The 27,505-nt window shown below is 37.9% G+C and overlaps 1 protein-coding gene across 3 annotated transcripts in view; it reads left to right on the top strand.

Moving 5' to 3' along the window:
• The window catches only part of LOC149198913 (SNARE-interacting protein KEULE-like), a 377,844-nt gene extending 356,753 nt beyond the window's left edge, over positions 1 to 21,091 (top strand). For all 3 annotated transcript variants that reach the window (XM_089402211.1, XM_089402212.1, XM_089402213.1), the window contains one exon: positions 20,871 to 21,091. In XM_089402211.1, the coding sequence (XP_089258337.1) occupies positions 20,871 to 21,074 (204 nt within the window). In that variant the 3' untranslated portion in view covers positions 21,075 to 21,091. The remainder of the gene's footprint in view (positions 1 to 20,870) is intronic.
• The last annotated feature ends 6,414 nt before the right edge of the window (positions 21,092 to 27,505 follow it).

The following is a 27,505-nucleotide window of genomic DNA, read 5'->3' as shown; positions in this document are numbered from 1 at the left end:
AAGAATGTCTCAAGTCTACATATAACAAAGAAATGCTTGCCATTATGCACACATTAGCCAAGTGGAGACAATATCTCTTGGGAAGTAAGTTCTTAATACGAACATACCATAATAGTCTTCAACACCTCCTCTAGCAGAAAACACTATCTACAAAACAACAAAAGTGGATTGAAAAAATTGCCACCTTCGACATGGATATATTACATAAGAAAGGGAAGGACAACGTAGTAGCTGATGCTCTGTTTAGAAAAGACGAAGAATCGTCATTATTGGAAATTTTAGTTGCTATCCCATAATGGCTTAGTGAAATTTGAAGTGAGTATGCAAAATATCCAGAAACAAGTGTTGAATCAATAACCTTCGTCAAAATTCAAGATTTTAATGGAAAAACGATATTCTGTGGTACAAGGGGAGAATACTTAAGTCCAAATTCTAAATTTAAAGCCAAAATTCTCAAAGAGTCCCATAACTCATTGTCAGCCGGACATGTAGGGTTCTTTAAAACCTAATATAACGCACGTCCGTCTTTTTTCTGAAAGAGAATGAATATGTTGGTATCAGAGTTGGAAGGACGCTAGAAAGAATTGTTAATCAAGGGATTGGAAGCTCTGAAGGCCTAAATGCAGAAGATTGTCTCTTGAAGGGATCTGGTTAAAGACTCATTGATAGAAGGCCTATTAATCTAAGGTGTCTACAACATCAATCTTGCAAGTAGGGTGTTGATATCGCAAAGAAGTGTACTTGGAAGGCATCAATATTGGAAGCTGTTCTAGGGAACATCCTTCAAGAAAAATCTCCTCAAGGATCTTGAAGACATCAAGAAGGTTAAAGATACTATCATCAAGAAGAGTTGTGATATTCAAGTATCACAGTATTTCATAATGGTTGAATCTTGAAGAATGTAGGTTCTTTCTGCAAGGAGAGCAATAAGCTCATCGGGGCTTCAAACTATCTAGCATGGAAGAAAAGGATTGACTTGATACTCAGAGAGAAAAATGTAATGGGATATGTTATTGGAGAAGTTACTAAACCTGAAAAAGATAAGACACAAGAACTTACAAGGTACAAGAAAGGGGGAGTAAGAGCTCAAAGGATCATAGTTGAATCAATTAAGGATTCTCTTGTTCCATTTGTTGGAAGTATGAAGACTTCCAAGGCCATGTACGACAACCTAGTAAATTTGTACTTTGTAAGTACAACAGGTAAAAAAATGTCATTGCAGAGCAAGCTATATAGAATGAAGAAATCGAAGGATGAGGATATGGCATCCTTCTTCATGAGAGTCTCTCAGCTAAGAGAACCAATCATTGATTCTGAGGTGACCATATGTGTTCTAAATGCATTCCCACCAGAATGGAGCAACTTTGCAACCAATATCTACTCCAAGAAGGATTCAACTCCCTTTGATGAGTTGTGGACACAATGCATACTGGAAGAATCAAGGATCAAGGTCAGTGATGACATTGGATCAGATGAGCAATCTCAAGCCTTTCTAGCCCGAGTCAGGAAGATGAAGAAGGGAAAGTTTGGCAAGTCCAAGAAGAAAGATATTCCCAAGGTACAATGCTTCAAGGGCAATGAGTTTGGACACTGCAAGAGGGATTGTCGAAATCAACAAAACAATAAGTGAAAAGATAGAAGTGAAGCTCATGTAGCCGGAGCAGTGGGAGAACCTGAGAAGAAGGCAAAGAAGGAAGAAGTGAGGGATCTTTACTGTTGAAGAAGGTTCATTGAATTCTAGGTTCTTTCTGAATGTTGGTCTTTCTTTTAGATGATATGTTTTACACAAGCATCATAGGATAGAAGCATATGATTGTAGCATGTCTAGAATTTACATGATTAAGTTGCTTAGTAGAGATCATCTAGGATATAATGTTAGACCATTTTGCATATTGTTCATCCAAGATATTATCTAGCATTATGTTAGAGGTTGTCATCTTGCTAAAATGGATCATTGTGATCCGGGAAGGACCATCATTTTGGAAAGTCCTTGGAAAAAACATCATGACAAGAATAGTATGTATTCTATGTAATGTGGAAACATACTGGAAAAAAAGGGATGAAGGGTTGCAATGGGTCAAGATACAAACTTTTTGTGAGATATATGGATATCTAGATGATTGGATGAAAGCATAGGAATGTATGTTGAAAAGTAAACTTTAGATAAGATTCATATGTGCAAGAATCTTATGAAATGAAGTTGGTTATAAAGATATGCTTAAGTACTAATGATGTTGGAAAAGAATAGAATTTGACTTACTTAAGAATGTATAGAATATTAGGACTTTCTCTAGAATATGTAAGATGATAATTAAACATCCAAGTATAATCTCCAGAAGAAAAGGTTGTAACTTGGTAATCAAGTTCAATCCTTGGGCACTTTGATACATGAAGGAAGTATCAAGTGGAGATGGTCAATATGGATGTTGATGGTACGAGTCACCATGGTGAGATAAGTCTATTTCATTTATAGTTTGGTTATCTGGCTATCATTATTTTTGGCTACCGAGAAAAGGATGTTGCAGGATTACGTGATGACAGTTGGGGCAAGTTCAACTGTATGGATGAAGAATGTTGAGAGCTCAATGTCTGGTACCTAGCAACTTTAAAGTCAAGATGAAGTCCATCGTGGGATTGAAAGGGTAGTTGTACGACAATATTACTTGAAGGTCAAGGAAGTTAACTTTCATGATCAGATTGAAGATCGGGAAGGCCCAATTCAAAGCCTTCTTATCGAAGAAGAAAGTGATGAGCAAGAGAAGTGACTTGGATCTTGTCACAAGAACGAATATGGATCCATGATACCTCAAAAGAAGCAGGCTCGATGCAAGAGATGTAAAGGAAAGAGGGAGCCATGTAGCTATGGAGAACTAGTAGCTGATACTCTGATGAAGACAAGCTATAAGGCTTATGGTGTTGGCTTCCATTATTGGAAGTAGTGTTGATAATGGTGTTGGCTTCCATTATTGGAAGCAGTGTTGATAATGGTATTGGCTTCCATTATTGGAAGTAGTGTTGATAATATTGGCGATATTTTCAGTCAAACGATATTTCGGCAGGTAATTATTGCGATATTTTCAGATTTGAAAATATTGCGATATTTTGAAAATCTTAGCTATATATCGCGACATTTTGAAAATATCAATTAAATATCATCATATTTTGAAAATATCGGCTAAATATCATTATTTCTTTATATGTTTACAAATCTGAAAAAATTGATTTTTTATGTTTGCCAATATTTTTCGATATTTTGCCCATATTTTTGCCGAAATTGCCGATAAGATGTTTTCAGGACCCTCGCTGTTATTTTGCCGATACTGATATTTTCAGCATTGATTGGAAGGAAGTCTGGAATCTCCTCTGGTTCTAAGAGGAAGTAAAGGAATCTCCTTGATTAGGAGCAAGGTTCTATTCTCAAGATTAAAGGAGAATAGGGATGTCCTCTCGGTTTGAGGGGGGTGATATTGGACATCACATATGCATTCTCCTCTTCAAGTGATGAAGAGAGAATGGTGGAGGATTGGATAAGAATTTTGGTTTCCTTGAGGATATAACATCCAAGAAAGGAAAGCGATTGGCACTCTTTGAGGATGTGACAGGTATCTAAGAGAAGAGTGCTCGAAGAGGACCAACAATCTTGAAAGACTCAAGTACGAAGATCCAAGATAAGAATAGTCCTAAAAGGACATACCTTGTGGACATCTGGATGGGGTATGTACCTTAGAGAGGTAGTGTGGCATCACACATGAAGCATGTAAAAATTAGTTAGATTAGGTTTATTATTTAATTTTCAGTTAAATTAGACGAAAGGGCACGATCATAAGATCATGCCCTTTCCCCAAAGGGTGTCCATGGCGGTATATAAGCCAGGAACCCCATTTGTAATCATCATCATTTGTAATTCATCTTTAAATAAAATATTTATACATATATTACTGTTTTTTCAAGAATTTTCTGCATTAGCTGGTATCAGAGCAAGGTTGCTCCTCGATTTAGTGCTGCACAGATCAATTTCCGACACCGTCATTGCACTCCGCATATCCGATACCCTGTCTTCCTCTACCGCCGATCTTGCTACCCACTCTGACGTCCACTTCCATTGACTTCCATCATGTTGTTTGAATCGTAGTGTTAAAACTGTTGTTCGTACGGTGTGCGGTGATCTCTGCGGGATATCTGCACCAAAAGAGTCGACGGTTAAAACTATTCCGACTGCTCAAAAAGATGTAACTGTGGCAGGGGATGTAACGGTCCGTACGATATATATATGTATGTATGTATGTATGTATATATATATGTATGTATGTATATATATACATATATATAAGTTTTATATATATATATATATATATATATAAATTTAATTTAATTAATTAAATTTATTTTAATAAAAAAAAAACAAAAACAAAAACTTAAACTTATGTCATATAATTAAATTAATTAATTTAATTTAATTATTTAAAAAAAATAAATTATTTAAGCTGGCAGATAAATACACGTCCCCGCAAACCCACTCAATGTCGACAATGACAATGGCAGATTTCCAAAAAAAGTTGTTGGACTTGGAGCATAAGATAAATAACAACCACGATGAGGTCAATGAAAGATTAGATGAATTCAAGATCAAGCTCGAGGGGCAGGCTGACAATATCAAAAAACAAGCTGACAATATAAAAAATCGGGATGACAAAATAAAAAAATTTCAGGATACGACAAGTCAAATAGAAATAAAGATGGAAAATCAACATGCCCAAACAAAAGTAGACATCAGAGAGGCCTTAACAATGCTGAAAATTCTGTGTAAAAGGTTGAATTGTACACCTGAACAACTACTAAAAGAAAGTGAAGAGAATCAAGAACACATCTCATTAGATTCTACAAAGTCAACAGATTCTCACGAAAAAGTTGAATCCCCAAAAAAATCAGCGACACCCCACCAAGAAGTGAGTAACATAGCCTTTACAAACAAACAACTCTGGGATAATTTTACCAATCAACACCTTTTTTCGCTCAACCATTAGCAACATACCAGCGAAGGGCAAAAGTCAAGATGCTTAAATTCAATGGAAACGAAAAAAACAATGTTGCATGGATAAATAAAGCAGAAGAATACTTTGAGATATATGACATCAATGACGATGACGAAAAGCTCAGGCATGCATCCATGAATATGGAAGGAGAAGCATATAACTGGTATATGTGGTGGAAAAAAACAACTCACGTCATTAGCTGGAGAAAATTTAAAGATGCCTTCTTTAAAAGATTCCAAGGTGTAAGAGAAGAAGAGTTCTTTTCAAAACTCATCAAGTTATGACAAAAAGGAAGTGTGGACGAATACACTCAAGAATGGGAGACCTTAGTAACACGAGTACTTGGGTTATCAAAATCTCGTTTGATTCAATCATACATCTCAGGACTCAAAACCCATTTACAAGTAGAACTTGAGATGCATGACATTTCATCAATAGAAGTAGCAAGACGAAAAAGAAAAACAACCGAAAAGAAATTCGAACAAATATTTTGGTTAAAATCCGAAAAAACATATTCAAGACGAAGAACACCTTAGTATGCAGACGCAAAAAATATAAGATATGTTCCACCACATTGACGTGAAGATGAAAAATCTAATGTGGAAACGCAAAGGATAAAAGAGGGTAAATGCAAGCGCTGTGGTGAGAAGTGGGACCCCAAGCATAGGTGTGCTAAAGGAAAAGAACCAAAGAACCTATATAATTGTGAAGCAACCAATGATTCAAATTTCAAACAATGAAGATTTTGACATAGAAGAAACAGAAGATGCCCCAGAATTCTCACCAGAATTAGATGACGAAAGTATTTCGCAAGTGTCATTATCAGCCATGACTGGTATATCACAACCTCAGACCTTAAAGTTAAAAGGACACATAAAGAAGAACAACGTAGTGGTTCTCATCGACTCTGGTAGCACACACAATTTTTTAGATGCAACTGTGGCAAAGAGACTCAATATTTTTTCATTTCCCTTACCAAACATGAAGGTGATGGTAGTTGACGGTAAGAAGATTGAAAAGGTGGGGAAATGCCATAAGGTTAAATTGCAGATTCAAGACTTTAGTTTAGAGTCTTCGTTTTTCACAGTACCATTAGGAGGAGTGGATTTAGTCTTAGGTATCCAATGGTTACGAACTTTAGGTACTTATGCCGCCAACCACCAAGTACAATTTATAGAATTCAAATGGGGAGGTCAGAAGTACAAATTACATCGCAGATGATGAAGATGATTCGAAAGGGAGCACCTGCTTATGTAGTACAATGTCATCAGTTAGAAATGTTATCTGCAAATATGACCAGTGAAGAGTCACCAAAGATACAAGATCTAATTAGGAAACATGAAAAAGTATTTCAAGACCTACCTATGAAGATGCCGCCTAATAAGGAAATTGAGCATACAATAGAAGTCAAGGCAGGATCAGACCCGGTCAACATCAAGCCATACCGATATCCACATCACCAAAAAACAGAAATCGACAGATTAATCCAAGACCTCTTAAAGTGTGGAATCATCTCGAAAAGTAAAAGTCCTTACGCTGCTCCAGTGGTGTTGGTAAGGAAGAAAGATGGGTCATTCAAGCTATGTATTGACTATAGGGGATTAAACAAAATAACAATTAAAAACAAGTTCCCAATCCCCTTTATCGACGAAATGTTGGATGAGCTACATGGCGCAAGGTATTTCTCAAAATTGGACTTAAGATCAGGCTACTATCAAATTAGAATCAGATTAGAGGACATACCAAAAACGACATTCCGAACACACGAAGGTCACTATGAATTTAAAGTAATGTCGTTTAGATTAACCAATGCACTAGCAACGTTTCAAGCAACTATGAACCAATTATTTCGCCCACATCTTAGAAAGTTTTATTAATATTTTTTGACGATATTCTAATTTATAGTAAAACTTGGAAGGAGCACTTGCAACCAATGTTGCACAAAGCGGGGACTTTTTTGGAAGCGGGGATGCGGAAGCATTTGCTATATATATATATATATATTTATATTTTTTTGCATTTATACTCAAAACAAACATCCCAAATACCAAATTAATTGTAGAAGACATGAAAACATGCATATTTTTGCATAAATCAAGATAGATATAACATCCATTGTACATTAATGATTAATTATTCGAGCATCAACCATTTAGATGCATCAACCATCTAGAATCTAGATTCTTCTCCTCTTGTCTAACCTTTGCCTCTACCTCGATTGTCTAGGGATATTAGTCAACATTGCCCAATTTTGATCAAACTACCTAATTCAAGTCTTAAAATGTGGTAGAAAAAGCTTAACATGCTTGATCGATGATTTTGACTTGATTGAAAGGTAAGTTTTTGCTAAGGGCGTGCCACGTGACAAAGGAGTTCAACAATTAACACCACCAACACTAGGGTACATATAGGGCTTGGTCCTCTTGATTAAATGCTAATCGCATACCTTCATACTTGATATAATCTAATGAAATGCCACAATCCCATTGATCCTGAATTCCTAAAAACTGTTAAGTCTGCTGAATTTTGAATAGGATATGAAATTCTATTTTCTCCATATGAAGTCCAGTGAGGCTGTAACCACTCTCAAACATCCTGAGTCATTTCATGGTAATGTTAAAAATTTAAGTAAAAGGATGAAATTGAAAAATAAAGGAGAATGTCACTTTTACTTTAAGAATTTAACATTACCATGAGGGAACATCTGCTATATTTATATTTTTTTTGCCTTCATTCGTCACCCTAACCCAAGGTGGACCCACCCCCAACAAGCAAACTCACCTAAAATTAAAAAAAAAAAATTGAAAAAAAACGATTTTCTAAACGCTTTTCCGGAAGCTTTTCTGGAAGCGTACGCTTCCTCCTTCGAAGCGCCACGCTTCCGACGCTTGAAGCGCCGTACGAAGTGTGCTTCCGAGCCTCGCTTTCGAAAAGTCCAGGAAGCGGCAAAAAAAATCGGAAGCGCACTTCCGGCGAAGCTTCCTAGGCGCTTCCGCACGGGACGCGCTTCCAGGCTTGGAACCGGGGGGGGGGGGCGCTTCGTGAAAAATTTGGACAAAGTTCTTACACTACTTAAAGAACAACAATTTTACGCAAAAAAATCCAAATGCACCTTCAAAAAGGAAGAAGTAGAATACCTTTATATCCCATGAAGGCGTAAAGGTGGACCCTAACAAAATCAAAGCTATAAAAGAATGGACCAAACCTGCTAATATATCCAAGCTAAGAGGGTTCTTATGTTTGACAGGATATTATCGAAGATTTATTAAAAACTATGCACATATAACTGAACCTCTAACAAATCTTTTAAAGAAGAATTCGTTTCTATGGGATGAGGAAGCAGGAAGGTGTTTTGAAAAATTAAAGGAAATTATGTCTAATGCTCCCGTATTAGCAACACCAGATTTTTCTAAACCATTTATCATTGAGTGTGATGCTTCCGGATTCGGTATAGGTGCAGTATTAATGCAACAAGGACATCCAATAGCTTTTGAAAGTAGGAAGCTCAACAAAAGAGAACGCCTCAAATCCACATACAACAAAGAAATGCTCGCTATCATGCACGCACTGGCCAAGTGGATCCAATATCTTTTGGGAAGTAAGTTTTCTATTCGAACAGACCATAACAGTCTCCAGCATCTCCTTCAACAAAAAACACTTTCCGAAGAATAACAAAGATGGATTGAAAAAATTGCCGCTTTTGACTTGGAAATACTACATAAAAGAGGTAAAGACAATGTAGTAGCAGATGCCTTATCTAGGAAAGATGAAGAACCAACACTACTTGCAATTTCGGTTGTTGTCCCTGAGTGGCTTAACGAAATTCAAAGTGAGTATGCCAAGGATCCAGAAATAACGACAATAATCAATAACCTTCCCAACAACTCAAAATTTGAGTGGAAGAATGATATCCTATGGTATAAGGGAAGAATCTATCTAAATACAAATTCCAAGTTTAAGTTTAAGATACTCAAGGAATTACATGACTCACCGTCAGCTAGACATGTAGGATTTTTTAAGACTTACTACAATGCACGTCAATCCTTCTTTTGGAAGGGAATGAATCGTGATATTCGGAAATATGTAGCAAAATGTGACACATGTCAAAGGAATAAAAGTGAAAATATTACGACACCAGGATTACTTCACCCTTTAAACATTCCAAATCAGAAATGGGAAGAAATCTCGATGGACTTTATCGAAGGATTACCAGTATCTGAAGGCAAGGACAAGATTTTCGTAGTAGTCGACAGACTCACCAAATATGCTCACTTTATGGCAATAAAGAAGTCATACTCAGCAAAAGAAATCGCTGAAATATTTTGCAAAAATATATATAAGTTACATGGTTTTCCGAAAGTCATTGTGAGTGATAGAGATGCCAAGTTCAAAGGTAATTTCTAGAAGGAATTGTTCAGCCATATAGGAACCTACCTAAATATGAGTTCCTCTTATCAGCCTCAAATAGATGGCTAAACAGAGGTTGTCAATAAGTGTTTGGAGGCCTACCTACGTTGCTACGCTACAGAAAAACAAAATAAGTGGGCTCAATGGTTACATCTTGCTGAGTGGTGGTATAATTCCACTTATCATACATCAGCAAAAATGACGCCATTTCAAGCTCTATATGTGTATGAATCCCAGAAATGGAAGGATCTAGCTATTGTCCAAACAAATCTACTCGCTGTTAAAGATCAACTAGAAGAAACCCAAAAAATCGTCCAAATATTAAAAGAAAACCTGAATAATGCAAGGAATCGTATGAAGCAACAAGCAGACCGTAACAGAACTGAAAGAGAGTTTGAAGTTGGAGAATGGGTATTTGTTAAGCTCCAACTATACAAACAGTTATCCTTAAAACAAAAAGGAAAAAACAAATTGGCACCAAAGTTTTATGGACCTTATCAGATCAACAAAAAGATTAGCCAAGTTGCGTATGGTTTAAGCCTTCCAGAGACAAGTCGTGTTCACAACGTCTTCCACGTATCTTGCCTTAAAAGGGCACTAGGTAACAATCAAACAACGCAAACAACACTTCCATCCCTAGATGATGAGGGAAGAGTCATTTTAGAACCAGAAGGTATTCTGTCTACTAGAGAAAGAAAGCTTCAATATCGTACTATCAAGGAATATCTGATCAAGTGGAAGGACTTACCCGAAGAAGAAGCTTCTTGGGAGAATGAAGCATTTTGTCAACAACATCCGTCATTACGTATGCTTTGATGACAAAGCATTTTTTCGAGAGGAAGGCAATGTTATGTAAAAATTAGTTAGATTAGGTTTATTATTTAATTTTTAGTTAAATTAGACGAAAGGGCACGATCATAAGATCATGCCCTTTCCCCAAAGGGTGTCCATGGCGGTATATAAGCCAAGAACCCCATTTGTAATTATCATCATTTGTAATTCATCTTTTAATAAAATATTTATACATATATTACTGTTTTTTCAAGAATTTTCCGCATTACCTCCCAACATAATGCTCTTGATTAAAGTAAAGCTTGTCCAGTTAGACCTTAGGGACTGTTGACACCTAATCTTCATGATTGGGGAATTTGTAAAATAAATAAATCAGGAATGTGAACAGTCATCGGAAGATGAACTGAAAAATCACTCCTAATGTATAAAACAATAACATACCTATGGAATAAACACACCAATCATTTTTTCTGCCCTTGGAGAGTTACTACCTGGACTGACATGGTATCAGAGCCAGTCCTAAGAATAGTCATAACTCCCTTCATCTCTGCCACTGCCTCTGTCTAGAAATGATGATGCACTGCACTGCTCTGCCTCTGTCGCTGCCCAGAAATGATGATGCACTGCACTGCTCTGCCTCTGTCGCTGCCCAGAGATGCGTTGGACCCAACGCTCATTGAGGCACAATGTAACGTCCTCCCACCGTCGATGCACCAAGCTGGATCGGATTTTGCATCACACAACAATTCATAGCACGCCTCGCATGCCGCCCCTTCCTTGAACATAATGCTGCTCACTGCCGTGTTGCTTACCCCATACCCAGCTGTGTAGATATCATCATATCCGCATGCTCCTCCTGCAATATCTTCCAACATGAACCAAATTATTAAAATTAGAAGGACTGTACATGGACGCACCAGCTTGTCTCTATCAACCCAAATCAAGAAAATAATATAGGAGATTCTGTCTTAATCAGATGATGTTGACGTGACACAACTTACCCATTGTTGATATTCCATTAGTGTCTCCATAACTTGTTGCTTGAACTTTAATTACATTGTTTTGAGCCGCATTTTCATTTCCATTTGTGGACTCCTCCCTTCGGCTCGGTTCTTGTTACGTTGAGCGTTGGCTTGTGAGACGGTAGCTGGTTACTGCCTGGACTTTAGCACTCGACAAGGCAGAGACTCCACATGAAAAGGCTTCGCATTTGTCTTCTGTGAGGAGGTATAATGTGTCCCTTAAGCTTGAGAATGCCGATAAATGACAAGAGCGTTGATTTTAATTCCAGTGTATATTTATGATGGCGGTTCTGGTATAGTGTTGCGCAGTTGATTTTAATTCCAGTGTATATTTATGATGGCGGTTCTGGTATAGTGTTGAGCAGTTGAGTCAAAGTGTATATCATTCAAAACGTTTGTTGAATTCATGGTATTATACAGTTTATATCATTCAAAGCGTTTATATATCATTCAAAGTATTGCGCTGTTTTCAAAGTGGTTTATATATCAAAGCATTTGTGGTATTGCGCGTTTTATATATCATTCAAAACATAGTAGTATTGCACAGTTTTTTTATCATTTGAATGGTAAAAAAAAGGCATTAAAGTGATATATTGAAGTGATATGTACAATGAAATGCTGATGCTTCTATCAAACATTAGAGGGATTTGAAGAAAATATAGTGCATAAGGCTGTAACGTAAGGAATTTTTTTTCAGCAGAAGTATTTTTTACAGAATGCATTCAATCATCTCTATGGTAGGAATAGTTCTCACTAGCAAGGAGAACTATCCTGAATGGTCCCGGATGATAAAACACACCCTCATCTTCAATGAGTTGTGGAAGGGAGTGTGTGTCGGAGAAGGAGACAATGACCCAGTACAGCCTACATCAGACAAAGAGCTCGTCATTTGGGATAACAAGAACAGCAAAGCATATGCATTAATCGCAGCATATGTAAATGAAGAAGTAAGTCGCCATATTTCATCATATTCAACTGCCTTTGAAGCTCTACAAAAGCTCAAAGAACTCTATGACTCACATTCTGCACTTGAAGTTGTTCAGCTCACGATTAAACTCTTCACTCTTGAACCAAAAAATAATGATCCTCTTGCTCTTGCATCTGAAGTAAAATCCATAATGCATGATATCAAAGCCACTAAGGTTGAGCTGGATATCCCTCTTATTGCTTTTCTCAAGGCACTCTATCCTACTTACTCCAATTATCTTGAGTCTTTACAAGCAAATGGAAATCTTAAAGATATAACCTTTGACTCTCTTGTGAAAAAGTTTGCTGAAAGAGAGAAAGCCTTTGGAAAGAAGACAGTCCCTGAATCTTCTGAAGAGACTGTTTGCTTTGCTCATAAAGAAAAGCATCCTGCTCAAGATTCTACAAGAGGAAGAGGTGGACGAAGAGGAAGAGGAAGATACTTCAGAGGCAGGGGGGCAGACATTCTCAAGGAGAAAAAGCAGATCTGCGTTGCATTCGCTGCAAATGAAATGGATCACATGATGCTTCTACATGCAAGCTACCATGGGACAAAATTGAGCAGAAAAGAAACCAGCAAAAAGGTAAAACTGATGATACAGACAAAGGTAAAGCACCTGAATCCGCTCACTATATTGAGGCACAATGTAACATTGGAGTAAATGAAGACTTGTTTAATGCTTCACTTGCTTCTTCGAAAAATGATTGGTTGCTTGATTCAGGAGCAACCTGTCATATGACTCATAGGAAAGATTTTTTTGAAGATTTCACTGACAATGTTGATGGAGCAGTATACTTTGCAGATCAGTCAAAAATCAAGCCATCAGGGCTTGGCACAATCAGGCTTAAACTGCCTGGTCTTCCAGACTTTCTTCTAGATCATGTTCTATATCTCCCACAGCTCAAGAGAAACTTGCTGTCCTTGGTCCACATCCGCCAGCAAGGTCACTCCATTCATATATTTGATGGCAAACTTGAGGTAAGAAAAGCATCTGACCACTCACTTGTCATGAGGGGAATAGAAGAAGAAAGACTCCTCAAACTGCAAGGAACCTCTGCTCATGCACAACATTTCTCATATATTTCTCATCATGAAGAAGATACACTTCCATCAAGTTTATTATGGCATGCTAGATTTGGACATTTAAACTATGACAGTCTCCGCTTATTGAAGAAAAATGGTGTCGCTGGTTTGCCTACAATTCCTAGGAAACATAAGCAATGTGATGCTTGCATTCTAGGAAAGCATAGCAAACAATGTTTTCATGATTCACATTCAAGAGCACATAGGAAGCTTGAACTCATTCATTCAGATTTATGTGGTCCAATGCCTGTTCTTTTTGCAAATGGAAATAAATATATCATGACATTTATTGATGATTACACCAGAATGTGTTGGGTTTATTTATTGAAGAACAAATCTGATGTTTTTCAAACATTCAAGAATTTTCATAAATGGATTGAAAATGATGCACAATCTCATATTGGGTCTATTCGCACTGATAATGGAAAAGAATATACATCAAATGAATTTGAAAACTATCTTCGCCAACATGGGATCAAACATCAAACAAATGTACCTTATAATCCCCAACAGAATGGTGTAGCAGAAAGAATGAATAGAACAATTTTGAATATGGTACGATCCATGCTTTTCTTCAAAAATGTAAAGATAATGTTTTGGGCTGATGCTGTTCTATGTGCTGCATATATAAAGAATAGATGTCCATCTAATGCTATAAGAAACAAGACTCCTTATGAATTGTGGTATGGACATGTTCCTTCGGTAAAACATCTCAGGATCTTTGGTTCCACCTGTTATGCTTTGATACCAAATGTACATAGAAACAAACTTGGTGCTAGAAGTCGTAAGTGTATCTTCCTGGGGTATTCAAACACCTCTAAAGCATACCGCCTCTATGATGAAGTAAATAAAAAGTTTGTTGTATCTAGAGATGTCATTTTTCTTGAATCATCCAAATCTGACAATTTTGTTGAGCGGCAACTTGATCGCTTGGATAGATTCGCAAAAACGAAATCATTTCAAGAATTTGATAATCAGATTCCACATCTTGAAGGGGTGATTCCTATACTAGATCAACATGTGGAATCTTCTTCTGAAGAACAATCTCCCCTGCATGAAACTCCAACAACGGATGATGCTTTAAGTGATGTAATTGATAGAATTGGGAGACTCAATCTTGATTCAGTCCCAACTCAATCAACAGAGTAGTCTGGACCATCTCAGAAAGGTCCCCCAAAGTGGCTGACAAAGACACTTGAAAGTGTTCATCCTGATGAAATTGGAAAAACAGGAACCAGAAATTCAAACCGACAAAATGGAGGTGATATAGATAACTGAAATTCTCCTTTGAAGTTTGAATGATCGTCACTCTACCACACAATCTTCATATTTTACCCTTCTACCTTGATTACAGCCACTTGGCCCGTACACTGCAATTCTCTGCTCTTCAACTTTGACTTAGCTCATCAGACTTGTTCTGCAATACATCTACTCTCTATCTCTGATCAAGAAGGGGTCTGTTCATGTGGTAACTAATACTCATCACTGAAGCTTCTTTTCTGCAATTAGGGATTCCTTCAAAAGACTGCTACAGCCCTCCACACAAGCCTCTAATAGTCCTTCCTGTATCTGTGGTTACCTTCACACAACTGCATGTAATATTTTTTAATCACAATTCTACAACCAAAGAAATAGCCCTGTTTTTCCCTTACCACATAGACCTGCTTCTTTTATAGGATTCAACTCCCTTTATCTGCAGATATATTACAGCAATTTACACATTTTTTTAAGCCTTCAACCTAACTCTTTTAGTACCTTTAATTCACTAAGGGTTCAGCACACTTCAAAAACTCCCCACGCTAAAATGATATCCCTTCAGCTCAGTTTTGATTCTTTCTTAGACTCAGTTTTGATTCCTTCTTGATTCAGTTCACAAAGGTTCTTCAGCTGCTCGGTTCACCTCACAGGTCTCTTGCAAAAACAATCTTTTCCTGCCACAGATAAACCCAGAAAGTAGGCTTGGGTCTTTAACACAGGATACCCACAGGAATAGGCATAGCTTGGATTTGTCGCAAGTTCTTATAGTCTTCCACAGTCAGCTCATATTCCTGTTACAGACTTCAGCCACAGATTCAGACTTCAAACATCAGCCACGTATTCAAATTTTAGCCACAGATTCGTCACAGGTTCTGCCCCAGTCCAGCTTGGTTGTTTTCCTGAACTCTGGTGTTTGTCTGTCCTTTATGCCCCCTTGAAAAGGTCTGAAATTCACCTTTGAAACAAGTCTGAAATCACCCTTGAACAGCTCCAAAATCTCCTTTGAAACAGGTCTGAAGTCCACTTTGAAATAGTTCAAAATCTTCTTGAAGCAGGTCCGAAATCTTCTTGAAACAGGTCCAAAGATCACCCAAAAACAAGGAAAACAATGCCTCCAACAGGCAGCAGATTCTATTTCAACCTCAGCCTAGCTAACATGTTTTTCCTTGCCTAGTTCATGAGAGATGAACCCTTGTGCCTTCTTAATCAGACCTGAACTGCCCAGCACAGATAATTGTGACAAATGAGAGCACATCTGCCTATAAATAGAGGACTTTGGAATGATGGGGTGTGACTCTTCAATTTTTGTGGGCCCTGTTACCCACCACTTGTGGGTGATGCCCATAGGAGAATTTTCTTCTCCTAGATTGTCTTCAGCCAGCAGCCAGCAGCCCCAGATAGCTCGATTTGCCACCATCTCCTCCACCTAAGCAAGCCATTATGCACCCTCGCCAATTTGTCATGATCGTATGTTTGAAAGTGGGCCTTCCAACCCCGCAGGTATGGCTTTCATTATGTAGTTGGGTATTTTTGCTTACTTATCATGGACACTTCTAGGCATGGATTAGTGGGGGGATTCAACAGAAAGAATGGACTTGGTTTGTACCGTTGTGTCCTAGTCCCATGGGATCTCCTTAGCTTTAGCAGTGGCACTACATGGGAAATCTGGATTTTTCTTGTGTGGTCCCGCTCCCTGACACCACATACATCACTCCCCTCCACTCATTATAACCACTTTTCACATATTTCCCATCTGGGTCCACATTTTGTTAAAAAATGATAAAGTAGCAGCGTATTAAACTTATTTTCTTTGACCTTGATACTTGCTTGTGAACCTTAGTTATCAAGAAGCAATAACAACAAAATAGGACAGAGATGTAGGCTCTCAGCGAGGGCAAAACCTCTCCAAGGGGAAGACACGGAAACTATTCTCTTCTTAGAAACTACAAATGAGATACAACGACCCAATCCCTAGACCAAGTCCTTCTCCCAGTACCAATTCAGCCCTACAGTCCTTGATTTGCACCAAACAGCTACACACTGCAACTTCGACCTGCCAGCTACAACATTGCTATTCGACCTACAACTTCGGCCTTGCAGCTCCTGAAGAAACCCTAATGCAGCCTCCTTCTGGGAACTTCCAAGAGCAAGACAACTCTTCCTAAGGGCAGTGAGGTCTAGGCAGAGTTTCCTTCCTCCTAGCTACAAGCTTTTGCACTTCGTCCTACTGCAACTCGAACCTGCAACTACACCTTCTTCCTGCAACCCAGAAACCCTAGAATTCGCACATGTGAGAGAGATGGAGCCCAAAAACCAAGAAATTTTGTCCTTCGTCCTTCTTCTTGACCTTCACTGTTCTTGCAGCTACCCAATTAAAGATTGAACCTTTTCTTAGGATATCGAGCTTGTGAGAGAGTGTCTCCAAATGAAGTCAAACTACTCTTTATATAGCCTTTTCAAGGGGTTGGATTCCCTCCTTTAAGCCAAATTGAGGATCCCAAGGCCGACTTGTACTCTTGGAGATTCCAAGACTTTCTAAACTAAAAAGTAATTCCTGTTACAATTACAAATTGCCCAAAAGGGTCTTATAAACATGATGTTGACTCCCTTGACTCATGACAATAAATCCTAAGACTTAACAAACCCTAGAAGCCCGAAAAACATGCTTTTACTTAGAAGACCATCAATAATGAGCATGAAAACCATGCTTTAATAATAATAATATTTTTTCTTTCTTTTCTTGTTTGTTACATAGGATACATATTGAAATGAGTACAACAATTATGAAGACCAAAACTAGTTACATTTCTCAACACTCCCTCTTAAATAGGGAGGTATTCATAAATGTACAACCAATACAACATCATATCTCAAACTGAAGAATTTTCAAGAAGAGTCGGATTAATTATTAGAATAATGCTATTTTAGTGTTTAATGCTCATTTATGTATTTTATTCAGATAAGATCGTCTGCTAGGAAACCGGATTCATCCTAAACCCCCTGCGAATCCCGAATCCGGCGAATCCGACACGATTCGGTCTGGATTTGTGTCCAAATCACAGGACACGTCGTGTCCGAGGGCGTGTCGCGATTTTCAAGGGCGTGTCGCGATTTTAGGAAAAGTGTCCGGTTTCCAGGACCCGCTAAGCTCAGCGCGGGTATGAAAAGGGCGTGTTTGCTCATTAATATTTTCATTTGGTAAGTGATTTGTGCTGTTGCAGCAAGGAGTAGAGCATTTTGGCAGCTTCATAATCAAGTCTAGGCCCTAGTATTGATATGCTATTCATGGTAATGTTAAATTCTTAAAGTAAAAGTGACATTCTCCTTAATCTTCATTTTCATCCTTTTACTTATTTTTAACATTACCATGAAATGACTCAGGATGTTTGAGAGTGGTTCCGGCCTCATTGGATTTCATATGGAGAAAGTAGAATTTTAGATTTCATTCAAAATCCAGCAGACTTATCAGTTTTTCAGGATTTTAGGATTGGGGGATTTCAATGTTTCCATTGAATTTTGTCATGTATTAGGGTATGGAACTCGTATTTAATCAAGAGCACCAAACCAAGAGCTTCTGAATATGTCGCTCCCGCTCCCGTTTTCACTCCCACTCCCCGCTTTCGCTCCCGCTCCCAAGTAACATTGTTCCTGATGATATGGGTCTGGACACCATTGTTGAGTTGGCATTGGCCAACATGGATCTCAATGATCCAGTGCTAGAGCCTGTTAGATTGATGACTTAGAGGGGTCAGTCTCCATACCAGCAGATGCAAAGGCGACTATGGATACAGGGGAGGAGGAGGATGTAGAGGAGAGCAGTGGGGACCATGATGATGGGGACAGTGATGCTGATTGATGCCTTGAGGCTTGTATACCTGTAGTTGTTTTATATTTTCTATTTCTATTTGCCATTGGCATTGCACCAACACTACCTATGTAACACATTTTGATTTGATGACTTAATGAGAAAACTACAGTTGTCAATGTGTTTATCTTACTATCTTGTAGTTGTAAGTTGTCTTTCAATTATGAATTATGAATCATGATTTAAATTTTTAATAGATTTATCATTTATGTGACCAGTACCAACATTTATTTGAATTTTGTATGTACTATGCATGCTAATAGCTATAGATGAAGATCTATGTTTGAAATCAATAAATTTGTATCATTAATTAAAATTTGTGTAAGAAATATGATAATATCTAATTGTTAAGATATATATATATATATATATATATATATATATATATATGTCAATAAAATAATATATAACGTGTCCTAACGTGTCCTGTTCCGGGGGGTCAGCGTGTCCCGAATCCGACACCACGAATCCCGAATCCTACGTGTCCCGAATCCCTGTGTCAGGTGACTTAGAGAATTTGTTGAGGACCTGAAGTTATTGACAACAGAACCAAAGTACAACTTGAAGCTGAGTTGGTGCTCAGCTGGGGGATTGGTGTCTCTCGTAAGTTGGTGCCTACAAATTCATTGAGTTGGTGCTTAGTTGGGGGATTGGTGTCTCCTGTAGGTTGGTGCCTACAAAAGTTGTAAGTTGGTGCTTACAGAGGATTGGTGTCCTCTTTGTGACATTGTATCAAATTGAAATTATTAAAGAAAAATTTTGAAGAAAATCTTTGTGTTCATATATTGTTGATTGATACTTCTATGTGATTGTTGTTCAAGAAGAAAAATAAGTTAATAATTGGTGTGATACTGATTCACCCTCCCTCTCAGTATCACTATGTGTTCCTAAGAGGTTAGATAATATTTTTTGAGCAGATTGCAGCAAAGGACTTCCATTATCCTCCCACCTTCTGGATCTGAACAGTTGCTTCCGCCATTGCACATCATCAGACTTATTGTAGCCTGTCATATGTTTGCCATTATGATTTATTTCAATCTTTTGAATAATACACAGCTTGGTTTCAACTATGCCATGTTTATGGCTTTTTGAATCTCTTCGTTGAATACTTGTTGAATTTTATTGCAGTTGTTTGTTTGCATTCAGTGCACTTATTTTGAATCTTTCTTTCACTTAGGGTGCACGTTGTTTCTTTCCATTCATTTGAACATGGCTGTCATTTTGTTAATAAATTTAAATTTGATCTCAACCCTCTTTGATTTAATTCTTTTTTAGTCAGTGTTCTTGTATACTTTTGGGCATTTTGACGGCAGTTTTGGTGTACTGATTTCTTTCAAGTTTACGTTCAGATTCCTTCATCAAAGGACATCATACGCAAACCCCAGGGACACCCCTCCCAAGACTGGAAAAGCACCAGTCCAGACTCCAAACAGAGAGGCATCTCACAGTGACAGAGCCAAATTGGCTATAAATTATAATTATTACAGAGGTCTGATGGTGTAGATTTGCATGATAACAGAGCAACAACTTCATAAACTCATGGTGGCCTTTTCTACAACTTCATTCACTACAGTTCTTTGTGGCCAATCTTTCTTGAACTTAATTTAGGACAAAAACTTAGTTAAACAGCCTGATACCTAAACTGATTGTTGTACCTATGTGCCGATACCTACATCTGGACCAACATCTTCACCTAGAGGAAATTACATTTCAATGAAACCACACTTTGAATGCAAGTGACAACTTTTGGCGAATTTGACTAACGATGTTTGAAATTTGTCAAATCTCAAGGCAAACTGTAGATGAATCTCAACATGAATTTAAAAAAATCTATTTTTTTAATCATTCAATATGTTTTTTAATGGAAAAAAGTACACATTTCATTATATATATATATATATATATATATAATTTGAAATATGTATACGGGTGAACCTAGCAGTGAATCTTATCCTAATCTCATCGATAAATCCAAATGCAAACCAATTTTAATTGTTGCTGAACGCAAACTCAAACCTGAACTCTGACCTGAGCCATGGATTTATCTTCTAAGTAAAGTTACGAGACAAGTTTTTGTATTGTAACAATTGGAAAAGATCAATCGGACTCTTCTTTATGATTGAAGATGACTTTTAGTTCAGCTAGAGACGTAGCTTTGCAAAGTGTTGCTTCATTCACAATTCATTAAGGATTAGAATGCATTGTGTCCATTTCAGTTCGGGGACAGAGCTTGCTTTGTAAAGTGTTAATTCTTAACACACAACCTTCAGGATTAGAGTGCTTAGTGTTTTTCATTTCTCTTTATACTGGTATTAATTGAATTACTATATCATATTTGGCAAAAAGTTGAATTCATTATTAAATATTTTTCTTTTGATAAATTTCAAGTTTAGATATTTGATTTGAAAATTCTGGTCCCAACATTCTCGAATAAATGATTCCAGGAATTAATTGAAAGCCTGCACAATGGTGAATTATCAAAAGAGGAGTATCCATGTATGAATGAACCAGGCTCTACTTTTCAGTCTAATGGGACAAATGGTGCAAGTGTGCGGTCCACCAACTCATTGGTCCACTCTGTGAGAACATCAAAGCCAGCTTCTACATGGGCTAGACCTCGCCATTCTGATGATGGTTATTCAAGGTAACAATTTTGTAGGGTATATTAGGCTGATAATGGAAATCAAATTAGAACATAAGTCGAGAAATTATTTTGTATAATCTTTATGCACTTGGGAAAAACAAATATGAAAGCTAAACTTACATCCAGAAGCGATAAGAGTCGGTATGCATAGATGGTTTTTAGATCTTTCTTTTCATGTATTTGGTAATAACTAGTTATGTGGATGCATCTAAAAGCAAAAACTATCACTCTAAAATTAAATTCACATATGAAATAGTGCTAAGATTATCCCTTTTACAATAAAATTGTTTCTCTAGTTAAAAGAGTATAACCAGGTTGAAGGTGCTCAGCTAGGGTATGATTCATGTTTTCTAGAAGATTTCTCCACAAAATTTGTTTTGGTAGTAAATTTGACCAATTATTACCAGACATCTGTGTAAGACCTCATTGTGAGGCTGATGTATTGTTGAAAATATTCATCCTCAAGTTGAGGTACTGCCTTCTCAAACATTGAGACTTTTTTGGTGTACTTAACTCCAGAAATGCAGAACAATCACATCGAAAAAGCAAAGAACACGAGAAAATAGATAAACATTGAGAAAGATATCTTGTATTAATCATATTCAAAATAAAGAGCTATGTTCACTTGCCCCTTCAAGCGGACAACCTCCTAGAATGAAGCTCCAAACTAAGTAACAAGTATTGACAAAACATTACATAAGCTTCTACTCAATATACAACTATCAAAAGAAATATTAACTACTTGATTCTCAATATATAGCATATTTTGTCTCTAACGGTTTGAAATCTTAAAAAGTTGTTATTAAAATTTTAAGTGTATTCCTTTTAGTAACCCGAGTCATAAAATTCAAACTAGTTCGAGTCAGTGCAAGTCTTAGTTGACCCTCGGCCAATTCTAAGTCCAGGTTCGAGTTTTGAACCATTGGTTATTCAAAACGGCACTGATTTATACTTCTTGCTATTTTCTTTGAATGGATTCATCAACGAAGTTGTGAAGTGATTATAAGAAGTGATTATTTCTTTATCCATATAAAACATCAATAGATATTAGAAACATAAAGTGCCAATATTTATCAATGGGTGAAAATTGAAATTGGCAAGGCCAAGTTGTTCCCAAGGGTATAAATTGTTTTTGAGGTCTAATATGTTGAGATTTTATGGCTAATCTTCAATAATGGCCATGTGCCAACTGCCAACCCACTATCTAGGGTATTGAAAACCTTAATGAGCCAAATCTTCAGTAATGGCCATGTGCCCACTGCCAACCCACTCTCTATGGTATTGAAAACCTTAATGAGACAAACTTTCGGTAGTTAATCCATCCATTACACTTAATTGCATTTTTGTTTATGTTTACTCTATTTGGACTGCTACCCCCTCACATCTAGGGGTAACTAGAGGAGGTCAAAGCCTAGTAATTTGGAGGCTTTGGAGGCAATCACTAATCATGAATCTGAGGGGTAATATATATAGGCCTTCTCCTCTTTGACAAGGCAGTCCTTTTTCAACCATATTTTGAGTCTTGACTATGGGGAAATGAATGTTATCGGAGAGAGTACACTGGAGAGAAGGTGAGCAAGTCTCTTTGGTCAACAAGGCCCATATTACACAAAGCGAGGATGTAGAAGTGTCATTTACCAAAAATCTAGGAAGCGAAGCATCTCGAAAGCGTCTACTATATATATTATATTTTTTGCATTTATATTAAATAAAAACATCCAAAATACCAAATTAGTTGTAGAAGACATGAAAACATGCATATATTTACATTAATCAAAATAGATATGGCATCCATGATTCCATTGTGTAATGACCCATCATTAATCTAGAGAGCTCGAGAATATTAGCATGCATACGATGCATGCATATGATAGCTACATATGCATGTATCGCATGCACTGCACTAGTAGCTATATTCTAAGTTACCTAAAATAATAAATATCCTGACACTCCTCCGTATAGAAAAAATCGCATTCACCCATTAGCACATATTACTTAAATTAATGAGTGCTTACCAATGTTATTAAGTTTAAAAGTGTAAAGTAAAAGGGTTATAAAGAAAATAAATGAAAAGAATTATGTAAATTCTTAAAAATCCGGTTATATAATTATCTATTTTGAACAATTTTTAAATAAAGTATGTGAATGGATTATTAAAGAGATAAATTAAATCAAATAAAGCCCTATGTATGAACTTAGGACTTTTAATTTAAAAATATAAAAATCTTAATCAAAGTTAAGTGACTCATATCAAAATATCCTGAAGGAGAGATACGAAACTGCACATTGAGCAGGTGTCATTGAGAAGGGAAGCGGTGGACTCATAGATGGAGAGAGAACCACCGCTTATAATGGGTACATAAGAAGAGGCCGGGGGGGAAGAAAGGGAGTCCGGGGTGTTCTTGGCCTTGGCGGCTATTTGCTGAGAGTGGGAAGAACTGATTCGGGTGCTGTTGGAGGAGGAAGGAGAAATTTATACATACTGGTTATGATTCGGAACTATTGAGCCTTGATTGTTTTGGAAGTTTCTGGGCACGGGGGAACGGTATGCATCGGTCGAGAAGCATACTGGATCGAGTATCTAGGTATATTCGGTTTGGCTGGGTGGTTTTGGTTATTCGGTAATGAGACCGCTGGAGCAGTTCTGAAGCACCCTCACCGCAACAGCGGTAGCAGGCCAGGTAAGTACTTCATCAATTCAATAATACCATTTCAAACAGTTCAGTAATTTTTACAGTTTCACAGTTCAGTAATCGTTACAGGTTTACAGTTTAGTTAATGACTCTTTAATTTAGCACAGTCATTACATATGGTATCAGAGCCTCGTTCAAACCTTGCGACCTCACAGTTCCTACGCTTGTGTAAATTTTGTGGTTAAAATCTGCTGGGTAAAATTGGCCGTTGTGAAGCTGATTTTGTGAAATTTCTAACCTAATTGGTACTGGTATCGCTCCCGTGATGCAATTTTCCCCCTCCATTTTGCCAATTTTCATGGCGGGAGGCCTCGTACGTTCAAATTATGAACAGCCACATCCAAATCTCGCCGAATCGACCCCGAATTTGGCGGATTCGGCAAAAACTGCAGTCAATTCGAGTCTGTGGACCTAAATTTAGACGCATCTAGGGCTTCTTGTGCTCAGGCTTTTCTCAGCGCTTCCAGAAGAAGTTTTTCAACCACGGGAAACCCTCAGTGAGGGAAGCACTCATGGAATATGACAGAACGATGTACGATTTACGTTGAGCTCGAAACAGGGCGTTTTCGATACGCGAAATCTTCTGATATAGATGGATCAGATCCGCTCCCATGAGTGGAAGAGTTACTACTGGAAACGATTTCTGGTTCGTCGGTACGCTTAATGATACTGAAGGATTCACCCCTTGTAAGATATTGACGATGCCAAGCCATCTGAATGACGAGCACTCCGTGAAAGCTTTGAATCACATGAATTGGATGGAACATGCTTAGAAGCAGCAGATGCTGATATTCCGCATTATCAGAGTTTCCCAAACTGCTTCCACGACTAGTAGGCTCAGGGGAAGTTAAAATTTCTGTCCAGTCATCATTTCCCAGGACCGGCAACGGCTTAGCAACCTTAGGCAACGATCTCCCAAGTTCCTCTTGGATTGTTGCTTCAGGCTGTGAGGCAATTGAACTTGAAGTGGATTTCTTAAGGCCATGGAGATGTCGGGTCCGTGAATGCTTTTCACCACGAATATTTTTTATGTGCGATTTATTCAAAAGTTCAGGGGTCTCCTGTGACTTCTTATTGAATTGATCTTGCAAATGAGGAATTCCATTCGGCTTGCCAAAGCCGATGTCGAGTTCACTGGATCGAGGTTTGTCTTGCTTTCCAAGCGATTCCGTAGCTTGCTGGTCAATCTGCTCAAGTAAACTCTGGGCCACCTGAAGCTTTGAAAAAATCCATCCAGCCATTTTTGTGAAGCAGATCCAGGATGCTCAACCTTCCATCTTTCGAATATCCAACTAGACTTTTTGTGAAAATCCTTGAACCTGGTTCGATTTGAGTATTTTCAGTGCGTAAAACTGTGTGTCGGGGGCAGTAAGGAATCTTCTGATCATGAATACGAATACGTATAGGCTGTCGAATATTACGTATTCAGAGGTTACGCCGTGTTTGTTGTTGCCAAATTTGCCGATATACTTAGGAGCCAGCAGCCAGGATAATTCTTTGTTCGAAGATGTGAACGCCGGTGCAGGCAACAGCTCGGCCGTGCTATCACAGGCCGGGAAAATAGCAGAGTTGCTGAAAATTACGGACATTAGCTACTTAAAGGTTTATTGAGATAGATAGCCCAGGGCTTCAACAACAAATGCGCAGGTCTCAGGCGCATTGAATCAAGGGGTTTCGCATGAATGGAAGACTGTTATGCGACGTGGAGGCAAGATTGAGGTTTCGGTGAAGGGCGGTAGTTCGGATGTGTGATCTTGCTGGTCGATGGGTATGTTCGGGCCGCAGCAGATGAAACATACGTAACAGGCCGAGTTTATTGCCAGAGGTAGTTCGAACGACGGCTGTAGACGTGTAAGCGCGAGGATCACGTAAACGTTTGGTGTTCCGGTGATCTCGTGAAGGACACATGTTCACAGCAGACGGTTCTGGTAGTTGGCGTATTGCGCAGATCTGTTAAGGGTCGTTTACGTGGCAGAACGCAGTAAACGGACACATACAGAACAGCGCAAACATATTATTGACGTGAGGTGGACTGTTATATATATACGGCGTTATATATATGTCTGTCGGTGCTTTCGAAGTTAAAGCGAAGGGAACGCCGCGTGGAGGATCGATATATATGAACACGGGTTTATATATGCTAAGGCGTTGATACAATCAGCAAAGGAGAACTAATACGCAGCGAGTAGTGGGGTTGCGGAAGTGACACATGGTCAGATATCAGGTGTTGGTGATAGTCTGACGTGTGGACTGATATATATATAAGCGCAGATTTATATATATGATCATAAGTGTGTTGATATTTGACGCGTGGAGGACTGGTACAGATATATAGATCTGTATATATATGGGGCCGACGCGTTCGAGGAAACAGTAATGAGAAGTTGAAGTAACGTGTGGATGGTGGTGTATAAACACGGGTTTATATACAGAGACAGGTGTACAAACAGGGCGATGGGTTGTTGAGGGCTGTCACGTGGACAAGTCCAAGAACAACCACGCGGCATATGTATTCACGTTGAATCTGTACACAGAGGTGCTGGAGGAATAACGTGAATGCGCAAGAAGACAGTGTATATACTTCGCTGGTTTATACATGCTCGGGGAAGTTGAATAAACAGCGCAAATGAAGTATGCGGGGGTCAGTATATGAGGTGTTCTTACAAGTTTATGGTCAGACAAACAGTTGCAGGCAGACGTGATTCTCCCTTTCAAAGGTATGACATTCAAATCTTACAGGCATTCCCTTAAATTAATAGAAGCCTTTGCTTCTTTCATGGAAAAGAAAAAAGAAGAAAACTCTGTTGGAAATCTATAAAATATCTCCCACACAATGAATCCCTTCCTTTTACAACATAAGGAATAGAAGTGGCATCCATGTCCAAAAAAATTAAAAGGTTAGATTTTGATTTCACATATTGAACTGTATATGCACGACTCTCTACATGTGATTTTGGCAGTTCATTTTGTTCTTCTGAATGCGCTATAGTGTGTAAAAAAAAAAAAAAGGTTTGTTCTAGTGTAAAATAGTCTATTTCCGATTTGTTGCATGTACTCATATGATTGTGTTTGTAAGACAATTTTATCCCCAACTCCTCTATACTGCAAGAGACCAATCTAATTCTTTTCCTTAAACCATTGAATGTGTAACATGATTAATATAAAGATTCCAAAGTTATGAGAGTGGTCCAGGGCAGGCCATAATCCTACAATCTAGAACAAGAATAAACAACAGTGGCTTACAAAAGTAGCAGCCCACTAAATTCTCCAATGTACGAAGGAATTTCACCAGAAATCATGTTGTTTCTTAGCACTCTGCACAGGATGTGAAATGTTATAAATCTTGTCGTTCAGAAGACAAGCAGCAAAGTCAAGTGGCTTGCATTAAGTTAAAGTTTATAATTACAAGAGGTTATTTCACTTACAGATGAGTCAATTTTGTCAAGTTTTGTAAGAATGAAGCCTTCCAGGGTAAGTTTCAGAAAGATTGTGACACTCGTCTTTAAGTAGTTATGATTTAAATGAGCTACCATATAATTTTGTTTTCTGTTAGTATATGGTTTCTCTGTATTGGGGCTAAATGGAATACTGTAAAGGCAATTTTTCTGTTGTAACTTTGTAGTGATGCTTCATCATTTGCTTAAGTTTGTTTTTTTTTCATGTTGCTGTATAAAGCTTTAGTTTTCATTCGAGGTTTGCTTATCTAGTCAGGTTTTGGTAGCATAAGTTATGTCTTTTGACT

The sequence above is a fragment of the Pinus tabuliformis genome, chromosome 2_1 (assembly GCF_031772625.1).
Source record: "Pinus tabuliformis cultivar Carrire ecotype Pingquan chromosome 2_1, CPIR1, whole genome shotgun sequence".
Lineage (NCBI taxonomy): Eukaryota > Viridiplantae > Streptophyta > Pinopsida > Pinales > Pinaceae > Pinus > Pinus tabuliformis.
Note: the sequence above shows the minus strand (reverse complement) of the source record. Positions and strands in the feature narration are given on the sequence as shown.